Consider the following 15,535-nt stretch of genomic DNA (forward strand, 5'->3'; position numbering starts at 1 on the left):
CTTCATATGTGAATAAAAAAGGAAACACTCTGAATACAGATTTAATTAGAGACACATAAATTCTACTTTCACATCAGCTAGTTTTCACTTGAAAAAGAGAAGAAAAGAGAGCAAATCACTCCTCAGCTTAGCTTCTCTGCACTGGGTTAGTCATTTTATGCACATGTGAAGCTCTCTATAATATATCCTCCTCCTACATTATGGATGTTTTCATATTCTATTCAGTGAGACGGACAAAAGGAGAATCTGCAACCATGTGTGTGTGTGTGGTGTGTGTGCAATCTGGACCCAGAAGCAACTTTAAGAGGCATGCAATTGTATGAGTGTGGCACGGGTGCAAATTAAAAGTACTTATCTTCCCAAAGAGCAAAGTACAAACTCTGGAAAACACGTATTTGCTGATCAGCCATGAATGCTGTGTAGGTTCAAACACTTTATGCAGCCGGCGATCAAACACAGGTGTGCAAAATCAGCCAGAGCCAAGACACACGTGCCCGAGTTAAAACACTCTATTTTATTATATATTTAATGTGTTTGAGTTGACCTGTTATTATCAGTCTTATTATGAACTCTTTTGTATATTAATATCATTTTTTTTTTTTTCCAAATATAAAATAATGTGGAATGGAATGAAATCTGGAGAGACTATGACTTATGTACCAATTTTATTTTCAAATGTAATTTTTACTAATAAAAAAATTGCCTTGATAAAAAACTTTAAACTGCATTTTATCTTGCATGGTCGTTGTATAAGTGAACATGTTAAGTATTATTATTATTACAACAACATAAGTTTACATTCAGTAAATATTATTTAAAATGTCTGGAACAATTTGTATATCAATGTTTATCAATATATAACTGCATTATTATACTCAGGATAAATCAACAATGCAGCTCCATGGTCTTTATTTTTATGTTGTAGTTGACATTTTTGCATTATTATATTATTTTCTTACTAAACCATTATACTATCCCTGAAAGATGTACTTGAGTGCATTGAAAAGTGAACAAAATAAAATGCATAATCATTATTATAGCTGGAATTAAAGTGTGCTTGCCTTTGACAATGGTGAGATATACGGTAACTTATTATAATACATAGTTTCCCACTGTATTTAGAGACCACAGCATGTGTTACTTTGGCGCCATCTGCTGGCAACATGAATGAATGAATTGTTGCTATGACAATTCAAAATGTCTGCTCTTTAATCGATAACAAAACAAAACCAGGCTGAAGTCGGCAAGTGTAATATAGCTCTTCTTAATATTTATTCTTTAGACTCAGGGGAAACAGCTGATTTTTTTTTTGGGGATTTTTTACAGCACAATTTGCATAATATCTCAACACATCCTGTGTACAACCACAAAACCATAACATTAGATTCTTTGTTTTTACACTGAAGTGAGCGTTTTGTCTTTACAGTCAGCATTACAGATAAATCTATACATATGCTCTCTTTTTAAACGTAATCTGTGGGCAAAATATACAGACAAACCATCAACGAAACATGCAACATCCAAAACAGAAAGTCTCAGATAACTATTGAAGTTAAACAGATCCCGCCCCCCGCCCCCCCACCCCCCCCATTTCATTGAACAGGAACGTGATTGCACGGACAATCATTGGTTGACACGTCACGCGTTTGTCATCAACTCCTCGTACACAACTACAGACACGCAGCATCGCTGTACAATGGAGTCTTTTTTTTCTTTGTTTGTTTCTCGACACTCACATGCTCAAACTTCGGACAATATAAACATTCAAATCTCTGTAGAAAATAAACACTTTATGTACACACTGAGTCACATTCACACCCGTTTAGGACGACAACAAAATGGATGGTTTCACAATTACAGGCAACAGTTGATCCGAACAAACAAGTAGCTCAAGGAAAGTCGAATGAATGAGACACAAGGGGCTAAACAGCCATGACCGAGCACTAAGGGAATGTCTTTTTTTAAATTCTTTAAATTTTCAACTGTACTTTGGACACGGACTGTTTCGTTGACTATCAACATAGAATAACGATTCTGATTTCTCCCCAAATTGTGTTTTTTTTTTTTCTTTTTTCTTCCTTTTGCCACACACAGAGATACAAAATGTACACCACAACATCTTTTTCCGCCACCACATACACCATGATTCAGCTCGTGTCAGTGCAGAAACTCTACACACATTGTTGCATGTCAATGACAGTCAAGGTGAAACAGGAAACGATGGTAAATAATGTCATAATAAAGTGCACAAGCTCCGCGTAGACGGGATATATTAAAATTAGTAAAAAAAAAATAATAATAATAATTTATTTAATGTCTATTTTCTTTCAGTGATTTAAAAGATATTTTCTATAAGACAATTAATCTACAAATGCATTCAAACACATATGTTGCATAGAAGTACTTCAAAGGAACTAATGAGTTCGTAATTAAATTTTAAAAAAAAAGTTGGCACAGCAAAATAATTATCTGAAAATCACCTCTTTTTCTTTATATCCTTTATTTTTCATATATCTTCTTTTTTTTCCTGTTTCCTTTGCTGTGAGATTCGAGTGACATCCTGGTCCAAGTGTAGTTTTTGTTTCCTTTTGTGATATTTTATTCTAAAAAAAAAAGATTGCATAAGCCCCGGTTAATGCCTAAATACACTGACAGAGGATCACTTGATCATGCTTTTTTTTTTTTTTTTGTCCCAATTCTGTAGATATGGCGGCAAAACATGACAGCATGGATACACGGGTCACCTGCTCACACAGACGTGGGCCTGAGTGAGTGAGTGAGTGAGTGAGTGTGTTGGTCACAGGCAGTGAAAGAGGCTGGTTCACTGTGTTCTGACGGGAGTCACTGACACTAAACAGTAGAGTGAGTTTCACAGCACAGCGAGACACACAGACGAACCGTGACATTTGACTGATAGGAATTGGTTTTCTTCATTTTCGTTTTGAGCTAACGTCAAACCCGAGGCGGCTGTATGTACACACACACACACACACACGAATGTTGACAGTTGTGTGTCTACATAATGTGATTTTTGCCACAATGTGTGAATTACACGTCCATTCCAATAGTGTCATACATTATACACAGTCAGCTTAAGGGTTATATCCAGGCTGACAATATGGGTCTTAAGTGGGTTTGTCCACATGGGCTTCCCCTTGGTACTGAAACCATACGGGACCTGCATAATTTGCCCACTTCGTACCCATCCAGGCAGAAAGGGTACTAAATGGGGCCTGAATATAACCCTGATGAGCCACGTGGACATGCTGGCTGGGATACATGAAGGGCGACTGGGGCTGTCACTTTTTTTTACCATCATTTCAGATATTGATACAAACTTTGGGGGCAAACAAGTTCATTCAAGTTTTTAAAAAAATATACAGCCCAGACTGAAGTCTGAAGTCATTACAATGTGCTCCAACAGAGGGTGCTGTGAGCTTTTTGCAGTTTTGGCTGTAGGTCCACCATGAGAAAAAAGACAAATAAAAGCAATGTTTTGTCATTTTACTATGAAAAATGAACCGTGACGCGGCAGAGGGGGCATCTCAGATAGGCGTCAACCTAATGACTAAAAGTAAGTCCTCCCTTTTTTTAGTAATAAATAAAAAAATGAAGTCAATTATTCATTAATAATTTTGTATTAATAAATAAAGTTGTGTTAATAGCAGGTTTCAAACCTCATTTTCACAAAAAGTGACAGCCCCGACAGACGACACTGAAAATATCTCAACACTCTGGGCAACTACAACACCTTAGAAGTGAAATCCTGTTCCACGTGACACGGATGTGATGTTTTCCTAACATTGAACACAGAGTGTGCTTCTGACACGAGAAGCCGTTTTTCTTTTAAACCGCCCGACATGAAAGCGTACCAGTGAAACAGTGTCACGTCGCTGGATGTTGACATTGATCTTTATTGGATCAGAATAGCTCCACATTCAGGTAACCACGTGAAAGACTGCCTACACCGCGGCCTAAAGGAGCCTTCTGGATTGTCAGTGCGCCACCCACAGCCTCAGTATGATACAGATCATATGTGTATATATCTTCTCTTCTATTATAAGCTTGTGTTAAGATAATCATATATTGTATTTAGATAGATTCTGATATCTCTGTATTCTACATAAGTATCACACTGTACAATGTGACTTCTCCGATATGTTCTGTGCGATATGTTACATCTGAAGTGCTGTACATAACAAAATTCACCCCTCACTCACTCCTATATATTCCTTTTTTTTTCTTTCTTTTTTACATGTATATTAATATCATACAAGCATCGTGTATCCTCCTCACCGTGGAATGCAATGACATCCACAAGCATCATGATGACTCATGGATCACAAAAACACAATGCAGTCGATGGCTCGTGATCAAAGTGAAATTCTTTCTTTTTTTTTTTTTTTTATACAATCTCTGTTCAGCTCATGGACAGCGACTTAAACCAGTGACAAAAAGCATTTTCTGCGTGTTTGCATCCAACGAGCAAAGTCTGCAACCCGCAGAGACTCGTGGGACGTGAGCGGAGGAGGTGGACGTGTGCTGGCAGTGTTGCACTGATAACATTTGAATGGTAATTACCTCCTCTACGTCCTTAACTTATCAACTGAGGAAATAAATCAAAACAAACGGTTTTGTTTTTTTTTTGTTGTTGTTGTTTGTCTCATCCATTTTTCTTTTTTTTTTCATAAATCAAACTGGTATCTCTGCATTGGTACAGTCTGGTTTCACCTTCCTCTGATCGGCCTCTCCGTCTCGGTGTGGGGTTCACGGGTTGGTCAGAGTGGAGCTGACGAACAGCTTGTGCCAGCTCACCACTCTCTTTCTCATGTCCACCTTGTCCAGCCAGATGTAGGCTTCACCGATCAGGGTCTTCTTCATGAACTTCCCCCCGTTAGACACCAGGAAAAGCTAGAAAAACATGGAGATGAAATGTGTTTATTATTTGCTCATTTTGGTTGTGTTTTGCCAAAGTTTCACTTTCAAACATCATCTGATCACTACTGCACATAAGGGAGCATATAAGACTTTTCTGTCACACTAAAATGATAAGGATTTGTGATTCTATTGCAGTTACGTGTGGGACTATCTGTAAATTGTCAGAAAATGCACAATTATGTGTACATTTAGAATAACATTAGAGAAATGCTCTAATGTTACAGATACAAACATGCAACAAAGTGTATTGTTACAAAAACACGCAACCAAGGATACTAAAAATAAAAAACAAGAACCTTAAATGATCATTGAATAACAGGAAAAATGTAAGCTCTCCCTTAGTAAATCATGTGAAATGTTCTAAAACAATTTCCCCATTCACACGTATTCAAATAATGTGAGTGCTTTTATTGCGATGCCAGATAAAATCCCAGATTGCCCCGCCCTTTACTGGCAGTCTAGCAAAAAAATAATCGCACAAATGTAATGACTTTAGTGAAATTTCTTTCAAATTTTCATTCATTATTCATCTAAAACCGGCCTTAAAAAGGATTCTCCACGCATTAGATTAGTGTAAGACGAGTCAACATTTAACTCCAACTGTCTTGTGCGGAGTTAAATCCTTTTATGGGACACGACCAGATGTTGGAATCCTGCAGAGGCACAGTTGGTGGTTCAATCTCACAGCTGCTACATGAGGCATGAGGCAGGTTTATACTAATGACGAGGTGTAAAACTTGTTCTGTCAGACGCTACAAGCCTCTGCCGTTGAACCGCAGAGAGCCGTCCTGGTGATTGTGTGTCTGCTGTACCTGTATGGCGTGTCCTGTTGGGTTCAGCGGGAAGCGGAAGGTCTCGTTGAAAGAGGGCTCCCGGTCGTGTCGACAAACTCTGGTCTTCTTCTTGATGATCCTCTTCTGAGTGGCCACGTTCACCACATACAACTTCACGTACAGGTCTGGAGGCCCAAAATGGATTGATTTGAACGGTTAATATGAAGAGTTGGAGTAAGAAAAATAACAATAAGAAGAATACATAAATGATTACTTGCTGACCTGGTAGGTGGTCTGGGCTTTTGAACTTGTACGTGATGTTTCTACATTGGAGGATCTCCAAAACCAGCTGGTCTCCTTCCGTTTTCACCTCTTTCTTGAAAGCGACCTTGATTTCGCCCATTATTTGTGTTTTAGCAGCTAAAAGCAGCAGCGAAAGAGAAATGTGCTTGATCAGTTGTTAGTAAAAACCCCTGAAGGTCCCTGAACGTGCCTGCAGACTCCTCCAGAGACCTTCAACTGTCTCTGAAGCCTATACCCATATATTATTTGTTTTACATCACTTATCCTGGGCTGACAGAAGAACTAAAACCAGTGCTAATTTCGGGGACCAGGATGAAAAATGACCCTTTTACAGTGACAAACATTAGACATGAACTAAATAAAGATAAAGTGATTATGACAATCTATTATTATATACATAATTATTACATTATTTATAGATGATTCCAATGAGTTTGATTGATAGAGGAACATTTAAATAATACAAACAAAGCCATTATGATAATATTTAGTCGACTAATACTAGACTTAAACTCAGGTGTTATTTCAGTTTCATTGAGACGGGGGTCATGTGTTAAATGAGTAATCAGTCGCCGTGGAAACGACCTGCTGACCCCCTCATCTGTTAAACCTAAAATGACCTTGGGCTCTTTGTTACAAAGTGAAACAAGAGATGGAAGTGAGGCATCGTCGACACCTGAGCTACCTGACGCGACGATATAGTTATGACAGCGGGGAGGATAGTGTGACACCCACCTCTCCTCCCCCGTCGCGGGGCCGCCGTACACTAAGACGATCATTACACTGAGTGCATATTAATGGACGAGAAGCACTTAGCTCACATGAGACTGCGCAGATGAATTGTCACTGTGGTTAAATGTGGTTAAAATAAGCAAATGGCATTATTTGAAATATCCAGCAGGTGGCGATATTCAACCAAGTTTTTTTTTTCTGTCAAAACCTCAAGAAAGAAGATTATTTCTGGAACTTACCTTCATTTTCTGGGGTCTCTAGTTGGTTTTTGTCAGTGCCATTGGGGATAGTCTTTCCACTGCAAGGAAAAAAAAGAACAAGATAAAACCACTGCTGTCTTGGCCTTAAAGCTGCAGTATGTAACTTTTAGTGCTAAATATCATTATTATTATTATTGTATGGTCTTCATGAACAGAACTATAATGTAACATAATTTGTACGCTGTGTCCTCCATCTGAAAGCGTCTAGACCTGACTGAGGGAGCATTTGTGTGTATGCAGCGGCAGAGCAGGGGTGGGAGGGAACAGGAAGCATTTATCTCGTCAAACTGCTGAATGACTGGGTTTTTTAAGCAGTTTTTGAACCATATGGACGCAGCATCACTTACAACTTCCGCTAAACTATACGGCAGCTCCTTCACTTCCAGTCACTTGTTGCTAATAAGAAAACTTAGTAAGTTATTGTTAGTGATTTAAACATCCAATGTTAATCAAAAAGATCTACATTGTCGTCAAGTAATAAAGTTTTAGTAATAAGCCCAGAGGAATAACAAATGAACATTTTAATCACTCTGAGCACGTCCTCGGCTAAATTCTATAATTCGTCACAGTAGCGGTCACTGGAAAAACTTATTTTGAAATGATTGTGAGTTCCTGGTTGATTAGTGACCCTGACTCTACTTTACGAGGGCAATGAGCAAGATAACGCAGTGTTTACATGTTTAATGAAGCACATTGTGTTGCTTTGGACACTGGCCAGAGGAAGAACAGGTGCTCTGTGGTAATAATTGTTATCTTATGTTAATTTATACATAGTCATAGTTTCTGGAAAAAATGTAAACGACATTTCTTATTCTTATTTTATTGTTAATATTTCTATTTTCTCTTTTAAAATTGTTATTTATATATTTGTATTTTGCACCAAGGGAGTGGCACCCAAATTTCGTTGTCCACAAAATAACAACAATATAGGCTATTCTGATTCTGATTCTATTCTGATTCTGATTCTTCTGATAAAAGCAGAAAATAAGACTTTAAAAGGACATTAACAAAGTCCTCCTATGCCTGTGGTTTTTGTTTAGTATTTCATGGAAAACAAACCTGTCAAATATCAGTCAGCCAGGCTTAATCTGCAGCAGCAAGAAAACCATAGGGAGCAGCTTTAGTCACTAAATACTCTTCTGCAGACACTGACTGTAGAACATCGCTGTATCTTTGGCTGACAGCGTACTGGAAATAGTCGGGTTGCTTTATATAGTTAATTCACTTCACAGGCGGAGGCCAGAGCAACATTGTGCTAGTAAAGCAAGAAGGTTTAAACAAGACGGAAAACAAAGACACACTCAGGAAACGTTTCAGAGGAAAATTATACTATTTACGTTTGACGGTACAAATGCATCTTGCACATAGATGCCCCCGTGCTTCAGTTTTTTTAACTGATCTACAGTTCGGCTTAGTTCGGTTTCATTCCTGGGTCGGACATCGCACTCGTGCTAGAGCTGTATAATGGACCAACGCTGCAATAGTTCCTGATCACAAAGACCAAACAGAGGCACACTGCAAATCCTATCTGTGCTAAGAGTGAACCACGGACGGTCGTACATGCGTGGCACTTGAAAAATGGCACTGTCCACTCCAGTGCCCGCCCCCTCCTCCCCGTCCAGACCGCCATAGGTGTCTCCCACAAGACTCGGGGCAGACAGCACCACTGACCCCGAGACATCAGCGAGCCGGTGACCTGGTCCTGAGGACAAGAAGGACAGACATGATCCATCTTTTGTTACAGGAAATTATTTTTACATGATCACAGAGCATCTCAACTGACACACACACACACACACACACGTCCTGAAAGGCCTCACTCTCGCAGCCATCACTCACTGACAGGCTGAGCATCACATAACAGCGTATGAAGCAGAGGAGACAGATGACGGTTTGTCCTTGAATGTATCAGCACAGTGTGTAAACCCTCTTCATGTGAAATAAATGAAGGTCATCAAGTTTCATTCACACATGAAAATGGATTTAAAGTGAGACAATATCGATGTTCTTTCATCGATTGAATTCTTTTTCTCCTCAGCTCTTGGCTGCTGCTGAGTTACACTCATACCTAACAGTACGGAATAGCTTCATTAGTTCAAGGAGCGTGGGAAAGATTTCTGTCTAAACTGGGTAGATACTTTACTCATGTTAGATTCACAGATCACAATGTGTTTTGTCATCATTAATGTCAGGATGACAGAAGCATGTTTGAATACAACATGTGTGAGATCGATTTAGCGCATCGATCCTCGTTAACCCGAACTGATAAACGCGTGCACAAATCTTTGTTCATGTACGTGTAAATCTGGTGGTGTTTTTTTTTTAACCGTTACTATTTCCAGTTTTCACCAAACATTTCACGCAAGAGTGCGAGCTGTGTAGGATTGACAAAATGATAAATAGCAAAAAAAAAAAAGTGTGTGAAAACACCAGTTTAGTGTCTACAAAAACACAAACATATGAAATTAAAGATAAAAAAAAATATAAAGTATAATACGAATATACAGATAATATTACAAATACGGTCAAATTAATACAAAGAAAAAAGAAATGAAATAAAAGACCAAAAAACAACAAGACACTTGGAGCAACAGACACTTTTTGCTACTTCATTTACTTCCACATGTAGTTACACAGGTCTATGTTTGTGTACTTTTTTACTGCTTAAACGTAAGTGAGTCAGTATTTGTAAGATTTGTTGTATTTATCCTATGTTTCCTCACCTTCCCGTGACACGTGTGTGTTCCTCTCATGGTTAGCAGCTCACATTACTCTCAGTGCAGAGCAGAACGCAACGGTCCAGTGTTCCCTGGCTGCTTTGGCTGATGTCTCTCATTTGTGTCGCCTTTATTTTAGGTGGCAGGGATGGAATGGGACCAGAAGGGGAGGGGACTTTGTGTGCCATTACTCTGTGTGTGTGTGTGTGTGTGTTATATGTTATTAATGCAGCTCACACACACACACAGACACTAAAGCATCACAATGTCCTGAGTGAGCAGGGAGGTTGTGACTGCATGCTCACACACACACACACACACACACTGGGCTGATTTATTTCTGTCTCCACATTTAAGTGCATCACACTAAAAACTGTGCATTAACAGGAGTGAGTTGAGTGAGTTTGAGTCATTTAAATAATTAATAACAACGTCCCAGCTTGGTTCTCCACACTGGGATGTGTGTGTGTGTGTAGAAACCATGTTCTTGGGAGCGACACATGCACACACAACATGTAGAAAAAGGTGGTGTTGGGAAATTAAGATAACTGTAATGTATACGACATGTCCCATATTGGATATTTTAATTAGAAATGAATGCACTAGATTGGAGATACATATTTAGTTTTAGTTTTAAAGACTGTATGAAGTAGGATTTTTACAGCAGGTTAGGTTTTGACACAGTATGTACATCAATCAATTAAGGGCTGCAACGATGAATTGATTATTCATTGATTACTAAACTACTCATTTTTATAATTGATTCATCGGTTTTAATGGTTTTTTTTATAATTAAATCAAGTTCTGTGATTTTTTTCAGTTTCTTAAAAGTGAATATTTGCCTCATACAGAAGGAGAAGACTGAAATCATTTCATAAATAATCAACAGATTAATCAATGATGAAAACAATTGTTAGTTGCTGCCCTAAATCAGTTACTTTCTTCTTCAGTGTCTTGGGTAGTGTGTCGTATGACAGAGTATTAGAGCCATACTGAAGAATACAGTTGCAATATAGTAAAGTCGCAATATTACAAGAAAAGTGGTAATATTTGTTTTAAGCAAAGTCTCAGTTGATCGGCTGCAAATTTGCTTTGATTTGAGCTTCAGAAATAAGGAAATATGTCATCTTTTAGCACATCAGCACCACACGAGCATCAGTACCAGGGCTCTGAAAAGACTGTGCAAGAAACAAAGTCTCTTCTGAAAGAAAGAATCACACAGACTTGGAGGAAATCCTGTCTTCTGTGGAGGAGGAAATGGCCGCTGCTGGTGACATCTCTGTGTGCTATTTAAAGAGGTTTTATAGTCTCTCAAGAAACAATGAGATTGATAATTCACTTTTTGCATCCAGAAGGAGTGGCACTCCAACGTCAGAGAGCTTAATGGCATATTGATTCTTATGATAAACTAAAGCCTGCATGGCAGTGCAATTATGTGCGGCATAGACGGAATTAGCTGTCACATCATGTGGATGGAGACGTAACCACTGGAAAAGTGAAAAACGTTGTAATATTACGACTTTATTCTCGACTTTACTTTTTTTTCCGGTCTCTTCAGGACGGTGCTAATACTCCATCGTAGTTTAGTGACTATATTTCTCAGGAGTCATTTGTCAGACGCTGACGTAAACACAGAGAGCTGAAGGCAGAGGCAGAATGTTAAGGATGTGATCACACAGCAGTTCAGGTTTTTCCAGCAACCGCTTGGGACAAAACTTGCATGAGCATGCACTGGGACAAAAAAAGAGGAAGCATGTCACAGGAAGTGTATCATGGGTAGGGGAGGGATTTACTTGGTTGCAGGCGGGCCTGTTGCACGGCAGCCTCGGCGGCAGCAATGGCTATCCCAGCATCCTCGAGGTGAGCCTGAGTGACGCTGCTCTTGCTTTGGCTGCGGGAGGGGCCGTGGGAGCGAAGCTGCCCGTCAGAGGACGACTTGGAGCTGCCCGGGCTGCTGTGTGACTTCTCCAAAGGCAACATCTGCATGTCTGCAGGAACATTAAATGGACCTTTATGATGAAATCATAATAGCTGCTATTGTTTTCTGCTCAAATGAAGCCCCGGTTGTTGCAGGGAGCAGACGGTCGCAATTGCAGCCGTCAAGTAATGTTGAGCATTTTTGTATCCGTGGTAACAGACGACTGTAGGACAACCACATGACCTGCATGCTGTTCCAAATAATCACTATGTGCTACACTACAGGTACAGTGGTATGCTAATGTTTGGGCACCCCTCTAAGATTTCATGATAATTTGCTCTAACTTTACAAGAGAAGATCACAGCAACAAGAGAATATTGTTTTCCAGATCTTTAGAGTAGCATTACATAGTTTTATTATGAGAAAATCAAATGTAAAAAATGGTTAGTGCAAAAGTTTGGGAACCCTTTTAATCACATTCATTTCAAGACCTGTATGGATTTATAGCTGACAGCTTTGATTAGCTTGTGAGACCTTTACTTACAAAGACAGGTGGAACCAATCATTAAAAAGGCTGTTTAACAGAGGCATCTTAACAACTCTCCACTTATCATGAATTAGGAGAAGGGTACAAGAAATTATCAAGAAGATTTTGGACTGTCTGTCTCCACAGTTAGAAATGTAATGCAGAAATGGAAGGCCACAAGAACAGTCCTTTCCTGAAAGAAAGATGTGGTAGGCCAAAAAAAATACAGGAAAGGCACAGGCGAAGGATGGTTAGAATGGTCACAGACAAGCCACAGACCACCTCCAGAGAACTACAAGAACATCCGGCTACTGATGCTGTAGTTGTTCATCTTTCAAAAATCCAGCGTACTTTGAATCAGGAAAAGTTCATTGGAAGGCTGATGCGCAAAAAGCCCTTCCCGAGTGTTCGTCTCAAGAAGAGTCGCATGAGGTATGCAGAAGCACATCTGGACAAGAAAAGTACTGTGGTCAGATGAGATATTTTTTTTTAATTATTATTATTATTATCATTTAAATAATCAAATAAATGTGTGTCTGAACGTGTCTGAAATCAATGACTTTTTCAGTATGTTTTTTGTGAAGCAGAGCTAGATTTTCCTGGATGTCATGAAACGCATCATAGCTCCGTGGACCTGCTCTAGTAGTATTGCTGGCCTTTCGTTGAAGCTGCCATGTCCTGTTTGGTTATAACTTTGACTGACGTGTGTCGTCAGCCAATCAAAATGTGACATCATAGTGACAGAACGCCCCAGGCCCAGCGATGTGTCTGGCGCTAGCCCCCGCTGTTGTCATCAACGACGTTTGGACCTTTTGGCGGGTTTTGAAGTAAGTTATGATCACTGCATTAACACCACCGATCCATCATGTTGCTGATCTCCTTCGTGTGCACTTTTCACGGCGATCGTTTGGAGAAAAGAAGGAAATTATTTCAAGAGGAAGACCTACACCGAAGAGGTACATCATTTCCGGTACTTTGAGTGTTAATGATACATTGATAACATTTTTTAGAAGTGGTGAGGACAAAACTGTTGATCATAAATAGTGCCGAGGACGTAGCTGACGCCTATGCTTATGTGGAAGCTTGTTTTTGTGACATACAGTGGCTTGTGAAATTGCGTTTGCCGACTGACACAACAGAAGATGTGGTGGTAATAATGCAGTAGCCTATAGATGCGCACTGGAACCCCACAGTACGCTACTGACTAAGATAGAGTTATTTGGTCAGAACAAGAGGAGGTATGCATGGCTAAGAACTTACTGCCTTCTGTGACATTTGGTGGAGGGTCCATCATGTTATGGGGCTGTGTGGCTAGGACAGGGACTTCCTCTCAGTATCAGCAGATTCTTGACAAGAATGTTCAAGAATGGGTCACAAAGTTGAGGCTACGCTGGGGTTGGATTTTTCAGCAGGACAATGATCCTAAGCACTGTTCAAAATCCACCGAGGAATTCATGCAGAAGCACAAGTACAATCTTCTGGAATGGCCATCCCAGTCCCCAGACCTTAACATCATTGAACATGTATGGATTGATTTGAAGCAGGCTGTCTACACACGGAAGCCAAGACACCTGACTGGACTGGAGGTGTTTTTTTATGGAAGAATGGGCCAAATTACCACCTACCAGACTTCAGGGACTTGTCTGTGGCTATAGGAGGCGTCTACAGGCGGTTCTTGCAGCAAAAGGAGGCTCGACTAAATTTATGCACATGCCTATTTTTGTTTGAATGCAAATAAAAATGTCTGTTTCCATAAGGTATAACATACTGTATGTTAAAATGAAGTTGCTGCTTCAAAGGGGGTGTCCAAACTTTTGCATACCACTGTCATTTCAGGAACAAGTAAATGTTCCTGCCACTGAAAGGAAAATGATAAATGACTGTGTGAATGCTAATGTTGAGTTTTTAAATGTATATGCAATCTATAGCTGCTCATAACTTTAAAAGGAATTCAGAAGAAACTTAAAAAAAATCTTAATTTGAGGTTTTTTTTTTTATTTTGTATTCATCTTATATTATTTGAATATTTTAACCTAATCTTTAACCTCTTTGTTTATATTGTTACTTCTACTCCCCCCCTTTTTTTTTACTTCTTTTGACCTCTTTTCACTCTTTTATTCTTCAGAAATTATTATTATTTTTTTTTTATTTTTCTGTACAGCACCTTGAAATGACCTTAGTGGAGTCTATGGAGGCCCCGTCAGGAACATGGAATGCCTATATGTTGATCCCACACTGTGACAATAACAACAATAATAATAATAATAATAATCATGTGCCAAGTTTAATCCTAAGTGGATATTAACTGCTTGAGTTATGCCCTCCCACTACATCACAGGTGTCAAACTAAAGGCCCGCGGGCCACATTCGGCCCTGCATACAATTGTGAGATGTTATGTCTTTCATGCTTTTTGAAAACACAGAGCCGGACCAGGGGACGGGGACGGTTATAAGGGGGCTCAGCTCCTCGTTTGTATTTGGCTCCCTCTCTTTTAGCTTTGGACATCCAGTAAAAACGCGGGACATTATTGGCGAACGTGCATGTGACTACAGGCCTGTATGTGCAAATGGACAATGGGAAATCATTTGTCATGATCCTGGATTTGGACAGAGTGGGTTGGAGTTTGACACCCCTGCACTACATCCTTGTGCAAGTGTTAATAGATACAATTTTTAAAATTCTGAACATTGATTTAACTCTGGATCGCCACCAAAATCAAACATTTCTGTCATTTTTACGTGGTTATTGAGTTTTGCTTGCATCCCTGCATGGTGTAGTCAGAGATTTGTGGAAATAATGGAAACTGAAAACAGACATATGCTGCGTTTACCTTTAGACGGATCCGGGAAAATTCCATGACTTCTGCTCTTGATTACGGAGTTTTTCGGTGAATCATTACTCCCATCTCCCGGTCCCAGTGTTTGGCCCTGTCCCATTCCATGTCCAGGCCCCATCCCAGGCACTGACATATGACCGTGGCCTTGTCCGTGTCCCTGACCTGACCCAGAGCCTGGTGGGCCCTGAGAAACATGGTGAGCTCGACTCTGCTCAATACTCTCACTCTGCTCCCTCAGAGGCAGCCAGCGAGGAGTGTTGTCCAGCTGCGCAGTGTTTGAGAGGTCAATCAACACCTGAGACGTGATTAGAGAAAGAGAAAGACAAGAAAGATGAAATGTAAAATAGAAATCCCAAATCGAATGTGTCATTAATGGAGTTTGGCTACATCTGACATCCTGTCTGCTTCACTGTAAAAAAAAAAATCAAGTTGATTAATGTTTGTTTTTCTTTTTCCGGATTTGTGCTACCACCAGTTGGTTCATGTTTTCCCTTTCATTCTTTTATTTATCTCTCTTTTATTCTCTCTTAT

General features: G+C 39.6%; 1 protein-coding gene across 7 annotated transcripts in view; it reads right to left on the minus strand.

Moving 5' to 3' along the window:
• Positions 1-1,331: 1,331 nt before the first annotated feature.
• pclob (piccolo presynaptic cytomatrix protein b) overlaps positions 1,332-15,535 on the minus strand; it is a 72,022-nt gene continuing 57,818 nt past the window's right edge. For 5 of the 7 annotated variants that reach the window (XM_044036757.1, XM_044036754.1, XM_044036756.1 and 2 more), the window contains 7 exons: positions 14,999-15,299; positions 11,517-11,711; positions 8,567-8,708; positions 6,986-7,044; positions 5,994-6,131; positions 5,751-5,896; positions 1,332-4,911 (listed from right to left, as the gene is read on the minus strand). In XM_044036757.1, the coding sequence (XP_043892692.1) occupies positions 4,768-4,911; positions 5,751-5,896; positions 5,994-6,131; positions 6,986-7,044; positions 8,567-8,708; positions 11,517-11,711; positions 14,999-15,299 (1,125 nt within the window). In that variant the 3' untranslated portion in view covers positions 1,332-4,767. Of the gene's footprint in view, positions 4,912-5,750; positions 5,897-5,993; positions 6,132-6,985; positions 7,045-8,566; positions 8,709-9,729; positions 9,852-11,516; positions 11,712-14,998; positions 15,300-15,535 lie in introns of those variants that run through there. The other 2 variants (XM_044036758.1, XR_006361197.1) reach the window with 2 other exon arrangements.

This window comes from Solea senegalensis, linkage group LG10, assembly GCF_019176455.1.
Source record: "Solea senegalensis isolate Sse05_10M linkage group LG10, IFAPA_SoseM_1, whole genome shotgun sequence".
NCBI classification, from domain to species: domain Eukaryota; kingdom Metazoa; phylum Chordata; class Actinopteri; order Pleuronectiformes; family Soleidae; genus Solea; species Solea senegalensis.